The sequence below is a fragment of the Poecilia mexicana genome, unplaced genomic scaffold (assembly GCF_051168715.1).
Source record: "Poecilia mexicana isolate PSO_F unplaced genomic scaffold, ASM5116871v1 scaffold_14, whole genome shotgun sequence".
Lineage (NCBI taxonomy): Eukaryota > Metazoa > Chordata > Actinopteri > Cyprinodontiformes > Poeciliidae > Poecilia > Poecilia mexicana.
Genome location: NW_028263383.1, coordinates 6,096,074 through 6,108,863, shown reverse-complemented (window position 1 = coordinate 6,108,863; position 12,790 = coordinate 6,096,074). Strand labels below are relative to the sequence as shown.

General features: G+C 39.6%; 1 protein-coding gene across 1 annotated transcript in view; it reads left to right on the top strand.

The window, feature by feature from the left end:
- The first annotated feature begins 1,658 nt into the window (after positions 1–1,658).
- The window catches only part of mtnr1bb (melatonin receptor 1Bb), a 40,544-nt gene continuing 29,412 nt past the window's right edge, over positions 1,659–12,790 (top strand). The window contains exon 1 of the mRNA XM_088012598.1: positions 1,659–1,866. Coding sequence (XP_087868724.1) covers positions 1,659–1,866 — 208 coding nt within the window. The remainder of the gene's footprint in view (positions 1,867–12,790) is intronic.

Here is a 12,790-nt window from a genome sequence, read left to right as displayed (position 1 = left end):
CATATAAAATGCATCCACATGTGAGAACACGCTGTTCCGACTGACCTGGCAACCGGGAGATGTCTGTCTCCTGGCCATCACATCGGACCCTGCTGAACCCATCAGCTTTTCCTTATAGGCTGTCTCTAATCTCCGCTTGCTGACTTTTAAGGGCATCCAGCTGCAGACCAGCAGCAAGGGGTTAAACATGGGAGCGATGGCACCGGCCCCAATGTGTCACAACTGACACAGATAATTGATAACTTATGAATCCAGAGAGCCTGACTGCACTGTTGCCCCCAGACCCCCACCCTTTTCAGTCACCCATGTTAAGCATGAATGGGATTAAACTGCCATCTCCACTTTCTGTGACTCTGCTGCTCACAAATACTCCAGAGTCCAGAAACGTGCGCGCACTGGTCAAGCATTCATCCAATCGGTAAATTACACAGTTGTGTTTACAACTCATATAATCTATATACCTCCATATAATTTAGCATTTCTGTTATGCTATTTATTTCACGTCTAAATATAGATTTCGAGAAACATACACAAGTGCAACACGTCTGATTTAATCATTTTTTACTTTCAAAATGTCGTCCCCGTTCACCCCGGTGGAGGAAAAAAAAAAAAAAGATTACGCGAAGTCACAGCGTGATCATTGGATTTCCCGAACCGACCCGACTCTGTGTGCTTACAGTCGGAGCACCTCCGAGCAATTGTGCCCAGATCAAAGGCAGATTCTGGGAGGTCACGCCGGGATAGAGTTGGACTAAAATGCAGCGGGGCAAAAATGGAAAATATTTTTGTTTGCACGCAGAGTAGGGGACGAAAGAGGAAGAGAGAGAGAGGGAGGGACACACAAACACACACACACTCACACCGAAAGAGGCGAGTCTTCGCTCCATCCTCACTCTGTGGATGTCTCCACATCATCATCATCATCAGCGTCTCACTGGGGGTTGCTACTGTGTGACATTTCGCTACGTTCAGCTCCAGTTGCGTCGTTTAAGCTGTATGGTCCTGCACATGGACAGGACGACACACATCGCTAAAGAAGATAAACTAACCTGCACGTTGAACACAGAGATATTCCCTGCCATGTGACCGCTTACAAGGAAATCGCTCGCTTTCCCATTTTTATTTACCCTTTTCTTTATTTTATTTTATTTTTTTTGTGAGCACACGCAGACGAAGGAGAGTTACAAATGCCAACCAACAAGCCAGGTAAGGCGTCACATTAAGAGTTCAGAAACAAGAGCCGTGTTCTTAGAAAATTATTTTCTGAAAGAGAAATATTTCACATTCCTTTCTCCCGGCAGGAGGTGTGGCACCGTGGCCGTGTGCCGTTTGTCGCGGGACGTGGACCGGTCACTCTGCTTCTGAAGATGTGAGGGAAAAAAGGAAGCCAAGAGTCCGTGCAACTTCATACGTCACACGTGATCACCGCAGCAACTAATTGTCGCCTTTAAGTAGCGGACTTTACCTGCGCTCTCGTGGAACTTGGGGAAGGGTGCGCTCCATGTTTCATCTAGGACACACCGGTACCGACGGTGCCGGCGGGACGTTGAAATAATAATAAAAAAAACACACTTGTAATAACAAAAAGAGGAGAAAAAAAAAAATCAAAATTTTAGCGGGGGACTTGAGGCGGGCAGCTTCGCGCTGTGGACCGAGTGATGCCGGACACGTTGATGCTCCTGAAGAACCGGACAGAGCCACGGCTGGGGCAGCTGGAGCGCAGCCTGCCCGCGGAGGGCACCGCTCGCCCTGCCTGGGTCATCGCTATCCTGGCCAGTGTCTTGATCTTTACCACGGTGGTTGATGTGCTAGGAAACCTGCTAGTCATCATCTCGGTGTTCAGGAACCGCAAGCTGAGGAACGCAGGTGAGGTGTATTTTTTGTTTGTTTGTTTGTTTTTGTTTTTTTTTCCTTCTTCCAGATTATTCAGCAGAGGTCACACAAAGATGATCTAAATGATGAGTCAACACAGCTACAATCATTTTAGAGAAACTGTCTTTCAGCATCTAAAACTTTCACATAAAGCGCCAACAGAAGGTATCCACACCCTTTCGCTTTTTAACATTACTTAGTTGTTCTAAAATAGATTTAGGTTTTGTTTTCTTCTAAAAGTCTACACAAAATAGCTAAAATTGCCAAGGCAAAACATCTTAGATTTTTCTTTATAAATCTATAACAATATAAACCTTGAAACATAACAGGTGCACATGCATTCACCTGTTTTTGCTATCCAACTCAAAATTGACCTCGGGTTTCTCCGACTTCCACCAAATCATCCTTGAGATGCTTCTGCAACTTGAATGCAATCCACCTGTGGCAAATTCAGTTGACTGAACATGATTTGGATTGGAAAACAAGGTCTCACGGTTGACAGAGCACATCAAAGAAGCAACCAAGCAATGAAGTTAAATGTATGTCTCTAGACCTCTGGGACCTGTTTGTTTCAGGGCACAAATCTGGAGAAGTATGTAAAAATACTTTTGCACTACTAATTATTGCCCAAATCACCCTGGTGTCCACTGCTTAGAAATGAAAAAAAGTTTGGAATCACAAGGACTCTATTTGGATATTTGCTATCTCACCTGGGGCTCATAGGTTAGATAAGTGAGCGCCAGGGCAGAGCCATAGTTTCGGTGGAGATAGAAGCATCTGGTCAAGTATTGCTATTGCATTCCAGTCTGCTATGGTAGAATGGCCACATGAAAGCCATTTGGCCACAAAAAAATAGAGATTGTAAGAACAACCCTAACTGGCACTACTGTGTTTAGCACTATCCCTATGATGCATGGTGGGGGTAGAATCATATTGTTCTGATGTGTTTTTCTGTCAGTAACAGGAAAACTCTTCAGCCTAGAGAAATATGACTGACTTCTCTTAGAGTTTTGTATGCTGGTTGAAAATATTAATCTAAATTTACCTTTGCAGTTACTATTTGATTGTTCAACATTAGTACCCATAATTTCATTTTTAATTAATACTGTGCACTAATAAACATTGTATCAATGCATGCAGCATTACCATTCTATTCCCATGTAGTTGACAGATTATCTTTAGGTTTATTCCCTAATTATGAATATGAGAGACAAATGCCACTATGTAAACATTAACTTCATGTTATATTTAAATGTTAATAATTCTGACATTTAAATAATATTACTCGGTTGTAAAATTTGTATTATCATTAGTTGCTCAATCTCCACGTGTAATTACAAGCTAGTTATTCTTGGTCATTAAATTTCAAGACTGTTTATAATAACATAAGGAGTCATGGGATTACTACCCTATTGTTGCTACCTACTTAGCCAAGGTGTTACAGGAAGTGCTGATATTTTTCATACCGACGAGGAGATTACAATAAACTTAAATCCTATGCAGCCTGATTGGACAGTGTGTCTGTCTGTAAGTCTGCAAATGCCAGCATGCAAAGATGCCTTTAACCTCCGGGAGTTGACAACATTATCCAAACCTCCAAAGGATTTCTATTTTCCTGACAGGCACATGAACTGGGCACATGGTGCTGATGTAGTAGAATTCACACTACATTAAGAGTGGCTGTATTGAGCCTACTACAGACTTCAGCTTTCCCTGCATTCCTTTTTCTTCATATGCACTATTTTATGTTTAAAGTCTGTGCACCTGGGCAGCAATAAAACAGAATGCATTCTTGAAAAAGTTACATATAATAGTGGAGATGCACCTATTTTGCAATTGTGTTGACAGCAATTTTAGATTATTCTGATTCCTCGTTGATAATCAAATCTCCCTCACACACTGTGTGATGTTGTCTCTGCTCCCAATATAAATAATAATAATAAAAAAATATTGGACAACCTTATAAGCTTATAATATAATAACAGTAATAATAAGAGTAAAAAGATTTTCTTGCCAAACAGCTCTAAGCCACATAACTGTTTTCATGTACTACTGAAAATCTACAAAATCCAGTTAAATCTTCCTGATCAAAATACATTAAAATGTCTAACTCAATATTTGACAGCAAAAAAGCCGCATGTTGCTATTACTGTATGTGTGAGATTATTAAATTGTTCATTTGTTTATTAAACAGATGCACTTTATGTTATTATTATTTATAGTAGAGACAGCATCTCAGAATGTGTGAAGAAGATTCGAGTCTGCTGCATACTTCTGGAGTTAATCGAGATTTAGCTTTTTTTTTTTGTTTGTTTTGTTTTCTCTTAATTATTAGAAAAGCTCCTGTTGGGTTCTGTAGGAAATAAGTTCCACACTGACGAGTGTGGTCAGTTTGACTTGTGGGTGTGTTGACTGATTGGAAAAAGACAGAATTTTTTTTTAGTTTTCATAAAATTGTTCAATTCTGCTCACAAGAAAATATTTGAGTCTGTCTATATACAATTATCTTGATAAACTGTCATTTATACTTGACTTCATGCAGCTATGCAACATCACAAAGCTTGGAAAGAGCAACTCTGAGTGCATATCAGCTTAAGGAAAAAAATAGGCGTTAGTAAATATTAATTTCCCTTATTAGTAGAATATTTGCATTTCAGACTGTTTTATTAAGTCTTGTATACGTTTTAGTTATAATGGGTTACAGCCTAATGTCCTGTCGCAAGTATTTCAGCCAAATTAGTAGATGTTAAATAAAGATGCCTGGTACAAAGGTGAGACCTAAAACTTGTCAACACCAATATTTTCTGAAACGCAGTGTGCTGACTGACCAGTTTTTGGTTTATCGAGCAACAATTAAGGGTCCCTGTGATATGCATGTATTTGCATATCCCACAAATCAGCAACTATTTTATATCAAGCAGGATGCAACAGGGATTCTCGCTTCGCCTCATGCATGTCAAAGCAGGTACAACCTTTTATTTAAAGATGTAATAGATTCTGTCTTTGTATTTGCTCACATGAGAGAACATTTTGTTTGAGCTTGTTGTCCTTCAGTCAGATGAGCACAACCATCGCTGGAGTATTTGAATGTAACTCTGACTCCCACATTGAGCACTAAAGCATGATTAAAAAACATCTCCAATATAGGTATTCTAGATGGAATTTATAGCTCCGAATTACCTTGACAAAAGAGGTTTCAGTATTTGAAGCTTTGTGAAAAAGTAAAAAAAAAAAAAAAAATCATGTTTCAAAAGCTCACTTAGCTGTTAGATGGGATTTTATTTGAGAAGCTTGACCTACAGAGCCTCTGTTTTTCCCTCCTGTGTTTTCAAACAATTTTTTATTTATTTTTTTGGTCCTCTTCAGTCGAGTGCTGTAACCAATTAAACATCAACGGCAGTGTGCAAATCTCACATAGACCTTTAAGAGGAAGCGCTCCTGGCTTTGGATGTTTGAAGAAGAACGTAGGATCCTGTTGGGGCTTCTGCTGAATTAGAACAACTACAATGCCATTGGGCTAAACAACACATTTTGCTTCCTCGGACATATCACACTCTCTTTAATCTCTCTTTCCTGGAAGTCTTGTTTCTTTTTAATTGCACAATTTCCCTTTATTTGTCTGCCTTAAAAAAAAGCTCCCGTTTTGCTTTTTCTTCGTATATCTCCTAAGTGAGAGCATAACCAAAATAAATGTGCTTGAGTTTTAAGCTCTGACAGGACATTTCTGCCTTAAAGCTGGTCTCTCTCAACCCAAACAGTCCACTCAGCAGTTCTGTAACTGAATCCACAGAAGTCAAAGGATGAGATGACTGCTGTGGACTGAAACAACCCTCTTAAACAAATATAATGAGAAAGCACCTGACTTAACGGGAGCGTATTAAGAGTCACAGCTAGATCTGAGGCTACTGTGTGATTACGCACCACTGAGCTAGAGGAGCAAGCCTACCGCAGAGTGCAGCATTATAACAGACACAAGGTTGGCGACTGATGAGTGGCCTTGCTGCTTTCTCACCTGCCCGCTCTGATTGTACGTACCGCCCCTTTAGTAAATCGTACAATACTGACTCATTGTCAAGACGTCTGCGTGCATTCTAAACATTTGAACAAATATTGCCTTTGAAATGTGTTATTTGAAACGAAATCCACTCAAAAGCACTTTAAACATAAACATTTGTGTGTTTGTGCAAAAAGGTACAGCGTAGGGAAGGTTACCTGCAAATGTTCTTTTTTTTTTATTGCACTCTGTTGTACAAATTTGTGAATGAACATGCGAAAAGCTGAGTGTACGCTTGTGTTGGACACGGTCTTTTGTCCCCAGAGATTTGTCTTTGAAGATGCTTAGGTGTTGCAAACCTCAAAGAGAGTTAGGCTTTGCTGAACCATTCTTCAAAGAGACTTTATTTACATCATGCACACACCTACCTCTCTTTTCTTCTTTCTCCCCCTTCATTCTTCATTGCTACTTTTCTCATCCTGTGCAAACATAATACTTGAAGTATTCCTTATTTAACTCTGTGGCGTAAAAAAAAAAAGTCCCTCCACTCATATGTTCCCTCGCTTACGTTCTGTCTTCCGTGCCTCTGTCCATGGTGCTGAAACCTTGAGCGTCAGTCTTTCCATCAGTCTCTGCGGTGCTGAGACACTCAAAGCATAAATCTGTCTTCTTTTATGTAACTGTCTGCTTGTATACTTGTGGAGACCTGATCAGCAACATAACTACTATTCTTAATATTTCAGGATAATTTGGAAGTCACACACTTGCGCTAGCATAAAAGCTTTAAAAATAGTAAGGCAGCAGAAATCTCCAAAATTCTCAGGCAGAGTCAAAACTACTTTTTGTTTTCCATTCACAAACCATAATGTGACATTAAATTGAATCAGGATTCAAGTACGTTTCGACCATCTGAGCTCAGTTGGCTCATGGAAAGCTCCTTAACTGGGTGTCTGAATTGTCTACAGGCACACAAAGTAAGACATGCTGTGTCTAGGGAGGACGTTTGGTAAATCATATCATGTACTGTTAGCTTTTCTTTAGGTAGCCCTGCACAAAAAAGTAGACGCATAATTATTTGGCACAAGGATCTTCTGTGTTCCTGTGACTCTGGAAATAATTGCAAAGGAGATGGCATAGAGTCAACAACTACAGGCAGAGTCCAAGAAAATAAAAACACTGGTGAGAAAAATGAGCACAGAAAGACCTTGTGTCTTTCTTGGCAGCTCTACGTTAAGTGAAATACTAAGAAATATTTGGATAAGATGATCTGGCATATTCAGCATAATCCTGGCCCACATAACTGAACTGCAATGAATGCTCAGTCATGATATGAATGTAATGACTCTTAAGTGCTAGGGATTTACATTTATGAACCTCTGTAACTAAAAACTGAATGAAAAAGAAACTTCCCAGACTTATGAGCAGTGGCTGTTTTTGATATAAACCCTGTGGCTCCCTGCCCAGGGCGACATTACATTAGGAGGTGGCACAAGGACTCTAAAAAGAAAAAGAAAAGAGAGAAAAAAATTTGTTGTAGTTTCCATTACTACCAGATTATTCAATGGGAATGTTACACTGGGATGTTATGATGTAAGTATTGCAAGAAAATATGGGCATACACTATTGCTTTTGGTGATAAATTAAAGGGACATTTCTCTCTCTCTTTCTTTTACAGGCTATCTGAAGTGATAATTAAAACCCCTTTTGTTTAAAATATCAAACATAACAACAGTTAGATCTGATCTGTATGATTCCTTAAATAACACTGAACTTATCTTTATTTAAAACATAAAATTGCCCCCTCACCCCAGTGGAACCAACTGAGATTGAGAAGTGTGAAAAACAAAAAAATATATATATAAGTAAAATGTGGTATGAATTATTCTACACTGGTCACACTCTTTAAAGCACAGTTTTGCTTTTAAAGGCTTTTAATCTACATGGATTAAAAAGGTGCAGAAGTCTGTGCTTGTCTGGAGTACCAGTCATGTAACAAATTAAAAGCCCCAGAGGTTTGCTAGGATGAACCGAACAACCATGTGATAATTTTTAAAGGGATATAATAATAAAAAATGCTATTTCAAATGTCCTTTGAGTGTTGTCCTTGATTTTTTTTCCCATTAGAAGACAACAGACCCTTACCTTGAAAAAAATGACTAGAATAGAATATTTCTTAAGGACTGACAGAACCATTGCTATTGGGAGATATGAAAGACTTGTATCATTCATGCCCAGGAGGACTAAATGTGTCATCAAGAATAAAACTGGACATAGGAAAAAAATACAATAAAACAAGAAAATGATAAAATAAATTCTGGAAACGGATATAGCATGCCAGCACAGGGGAGTGTTCCTTTGAGCTGTGTCAATGTGTTCCTCCTCAATGTGTAACTCTCTTCCTTTTTTCTTTAATATGAAATATGCTCTCACATTTGAGTCCATCCAACAGTTAACAACTCCTATAAAACATTATATATGTACCTGCTGAACCCTGTTTGTGAGCTTTGACATGAAGTAAAGTAGCTGCACAGTTGAGTTTGAAGTGTAGTCTGCAAACTCAAACAGGAATGTCAGTGAGAAACACTTCTGCTGCTTCAACAGCATATAGAGTACCCCGTCCTTATGTTTTGGGGATTTTGGATACCCAGACAAGTTTGAACTGCCAAAAGTGCCATTGCAAATTTGGCATACAGCATATTTAGAGAGAGAAAGGGAGAGCCAGTTTTCTATGTAGCGCTCTTCGTACCATTTCAGTCTCCATCTGAAGCGCTCCGTTTCATCCAGCAAGCCTCTGGGTTATCTCTTGCTACTCTTAATTTCACCATTGCTCTGTCCCAGCTGTGCATCAGTTGGCTGTTTCTACACTGATAAAACATGACAAAGTGTTTAAATTATAAACACAGCAGAGAAAAAAAAAATGAGAGAGAGAGAGTCTGCACAAGTGCATGACAGGATACTGCTCTAGAAAAGTAACTCATTCAAAAAGTGAAATGTGATGGTTTGAAGAGAGTTCACATTTGGCTAAAGTTACATTTTTCTCTACAAGTATGTTTGATGTCTCTGAAATGTTTTGTGGTTTAACAGTTGGAAAATGCGCGTGCGCATGCCCTTGATTGACAGAGGAATTATTAAAAAACTTTGACAGCGAGACGATTTGTGTAGAGTTTGTAATGGACAGCCTCGTCTTTTCAGTTTATTGGACAGTTCCTAAGTCTGTATTCCACGCCTTTAAATTTTAGGCATTCAGCCGACAGCATTAATCCAGAGCGTCTCCGTAGGAATAAGCATGGGGGATTTCTGTGTCTTGCTCAAAGACATTTTGACAGGACATACAGCTGTTGGCAGACTATATCGAGCTACCCCTCTGAATACTAACACCAGCCCACTGCCCCTGTCTTTACAGATAATTGTTACTAGATGTACGTTAACTGTCAGTCACATCAATGGGCTATTAACGGCTATTCCACACAGTGATTTAAAGTGAATTAGGGCTGACACATCTACACTACACACAAAGAAGAAAGAAAAAAAAAAACTCTTTCTGTTGCACATTCATGAGCGATTTGTGTAATAAACGCCAGAGAGAATCAGGCCCGGCTGACCTCCATCCTCCTATTGTATAATTTCCGCAGTAGAACTTTTGACTTGACAAACTGTTCCTCCATTTGACTTTTACCTCAATAATAAATTGCTTATTCTGAGTTTGATGTTTAATTTAATGATCCAGAAATGTTTCTTCTTGTCAAATACATATTTCAAAATGACAGGAAGGGAAGACGGTTTCAGCACCTTATAAAAGTGTTAATACCTTTTGGTCTATTTCACATTTTGTCACATTACAACTGCAAAGTTTAATGTGTCTAACTGGGATTTTTTTTATGCTGGACTAAAGCAAATTGTTACCTATTAAAAAAATTTGAAGAAAAAGGATGTATGGGTTAACTAGCTTTTTCACAGACAAAAATGTGTGACATGCATTTGTATTCTATCCATGCGAGTCAGGATTTAATTGCTGTTACACCGAAGCATTGACAGCCGCATGTCTCCACCACCCTTGTTCAACCAGCAGTTTTTTCCCCCTTCTTTTTTGCAAAATAGCTCAAGCTCAGTCAGATTGGATGGAGACTGTCTGTGAACATTGATTTTCAAGTCTTTCCATATATTCGGAATTGGACTGATGCCTGGACTTCGAATGGAACATTTTAGCACATGCATGTACTATTTAGTTGTAGCTCTTATTTCATGTTTATCTTTGTTGTCCTGCTGGAAGATGAACTTTTGTCTTAGATGTCAAGTTTTTTTCTGACTTCTAACAGGCTTTCCCGTTAGAAGATATTTGATGCCTCAGAAATTTGACCCACATCCTCGTCATTCCTGAGGAAAACCATCTGCACAGCATGATTCTGCCACAAGGGCTCACTGAGTGAATGGAGTGTGTTAAAGAGTCACACATTACCTTCACAGAACAGCTGTATTTATACAGACTTAACTTGCATATAGATGGACTCAATTTTTTCATAACGGATTTCTCAAAGCAAGTAATTGCACTGGACTCAAAGTACCAGGGTAACTTTAAGTGTAAGTAATTTTTTTATTTTTTTGCAAGGCTAACTTAGGGTTATAGCTTCCGACCTTGATAAACTTTTTCTTTTCCACTTTTCAGACAGGAATGATTGTTAATATTCTGTTATTCGTTTTTAAAATTTTATAATTACCTCAGTTTCCACCATGACCCAGTAGTAGTTTCGACTAATATTTATGCTCCAGACCAAGGCCTTTTTTGCCATCGGGGTGCTCTGATGTTTGATTTTAATTCGTTAAAATCAAAACAGGAGGTAGGCACACTTAACTGTCAGATCAATCAGACTCCCTTTAATCCTGAGGAGATTTCTTCAGCTTCCTGCTGAACAGTTAACTTCTCCAAGTCAGAGAGCTGAAGGCAGACTCATAACATCCAGCCCAGCGACCCAGCTGGAACCTTTATTTTATGTTCATATCAGGAGAGGCAAAGGAAAACAGGCACAGTCAGAGAATTTGCAGAGCAGATGAAGTGAAAACAGAGGAATACTAAGCTGTAGCTCAGAAAGAAGAAGGGGGAAGAGATTAGATGCAGGGTTTCTGTTGCTAGTTTGATTTGAATTAATCCATTTAACTTGATATTGAGTAATCTGGACTCACGCGTGAAAATTGTATTTGACATCCCATTATACATCCCAATGTGACAAATATTAGCCACTCAGTCTGGTTTCATCATGTCACTCCGTGTAGGATCCATAGGGGAGCTGAGTTACCACTGATCTATAATGCATGGGGGAAGAGTATCTGCGGGTTTTGGGGGGGATTTTCCGAGTGTGTTAGGCTTTGCTATATAATTCTTTTATCATCTGGCATTACTGTTTTTTTTTTTTCTTCCTTTCTTTTTTGTCTCGGGGAGTGTTTAGGCTGAAGTGAAGGTTGAACATGACTGCTGGTGATGTTTTCAGCAGCATTAAGTGCTCTGGGAGCTGACTTCTGCCTGAGCTGTGTGCCCAGGCACTGTCCTGTATCTTCTGGGTGAAGCATGACTTCTGTAATTCCCTCGAACACAGACAGCTGGGAAAAGGGAATCGGGGATGAGACCGGCTAGAATGCAGGAAGAACAACAAGGGGATGATGAAAGAGGTAAAAAGAAGAAGGAATTATTTGGAAACAGCTAAACAGGGGATGAAATACAGAATGACAGTGCAAGATTCAGAAAAGAGGGGGGGCATGACTACTCTAAAAAAATGGGAGAGTGTAGGAACTACTGTCATGTGTCATCAGAGTCACCCAGTTGTTATCAGTGCTTTGGTGCCGAGATGGGAGATGATTCAGTAGCACAAGTTCACAGATGTGCCGCACACACACACACACACACGCACACACACACACAGCAGCTGACAGAACCATTTCTGTTAATCTCAATAACCATGGAAATGATAGATTGACCCATTTAATCTGCAAAGCAAGTGATCAGAAATTTTATTCCCCCGTCTTTCTTATCGCATCCTACGACGTCTGCCATATCTGCCCATATCCATAATGCATACGCTGTGATAATTTGAAGTGTGTTATGTAACAGCTTCTGAAAACCTTCCGGCAGCAGTGGGTGAAGAGGTGGAAGGAAGCGAGGGATTTGCTGCAGGAGAAGGAGGAGAAAGAGAATGAAAGAAGAAGGAGGGAGGTGAAATGGAGAAGATGTTAGAAATCAAGGGCAACGTAGGATGAGAAAATGAGACTGGAATAAGGAAGGGAGGAAGGTAGGTGTTGCCAGAATGCACACAACTGTATCCTTGCAAATGAGTCCATAGACAAAACTGTCACCCAGGATGTTTGTTTTGTTTAGGGCACAGAGTCAAACTGTGTGTGTGTGTGTGTGTGTGTGTGTGCGCGTGTGTGTGTGTGTAAGAGAGAGAGTGAGAGAGAGAGAGAGAGAGGCCAGAATAATGTTTTCATTGTTTTGGTCTGTTACAATTTAGGTGAAAGTCTGGACCAATTTCTTCCAAACTGTGAAACAAAACACTGGTTGTCTCATTTTTTTCATTTATTAATACAAATTTATGACTGAGATTGAGGTTTGAATGTTTTAGGGTAAAACTGAGGGCTTGGACTCAAATACCTCACTATATGGCAACTTGCAATAAAAAGCAGTCTGTCTATCTCTGCGCAATTTCATGTCAGTATATTAAATTGCACAGAGGCAATGCACCCCCAACTGTTCCATAAAAGCCCAACACAACGGACTGTTTAGGCAGGGTTACTTTAAAAACAATACGGCAATGTGTGAACATCTCATGTCATGGGTTGCTGTTTAATCTATTATCTGAAGATGGAAAGAGTATGGCACACCTGCATACCCATGATGGTTCACCTAAAATGATAGGCCATGCAAGTCAAGGAAAGTTT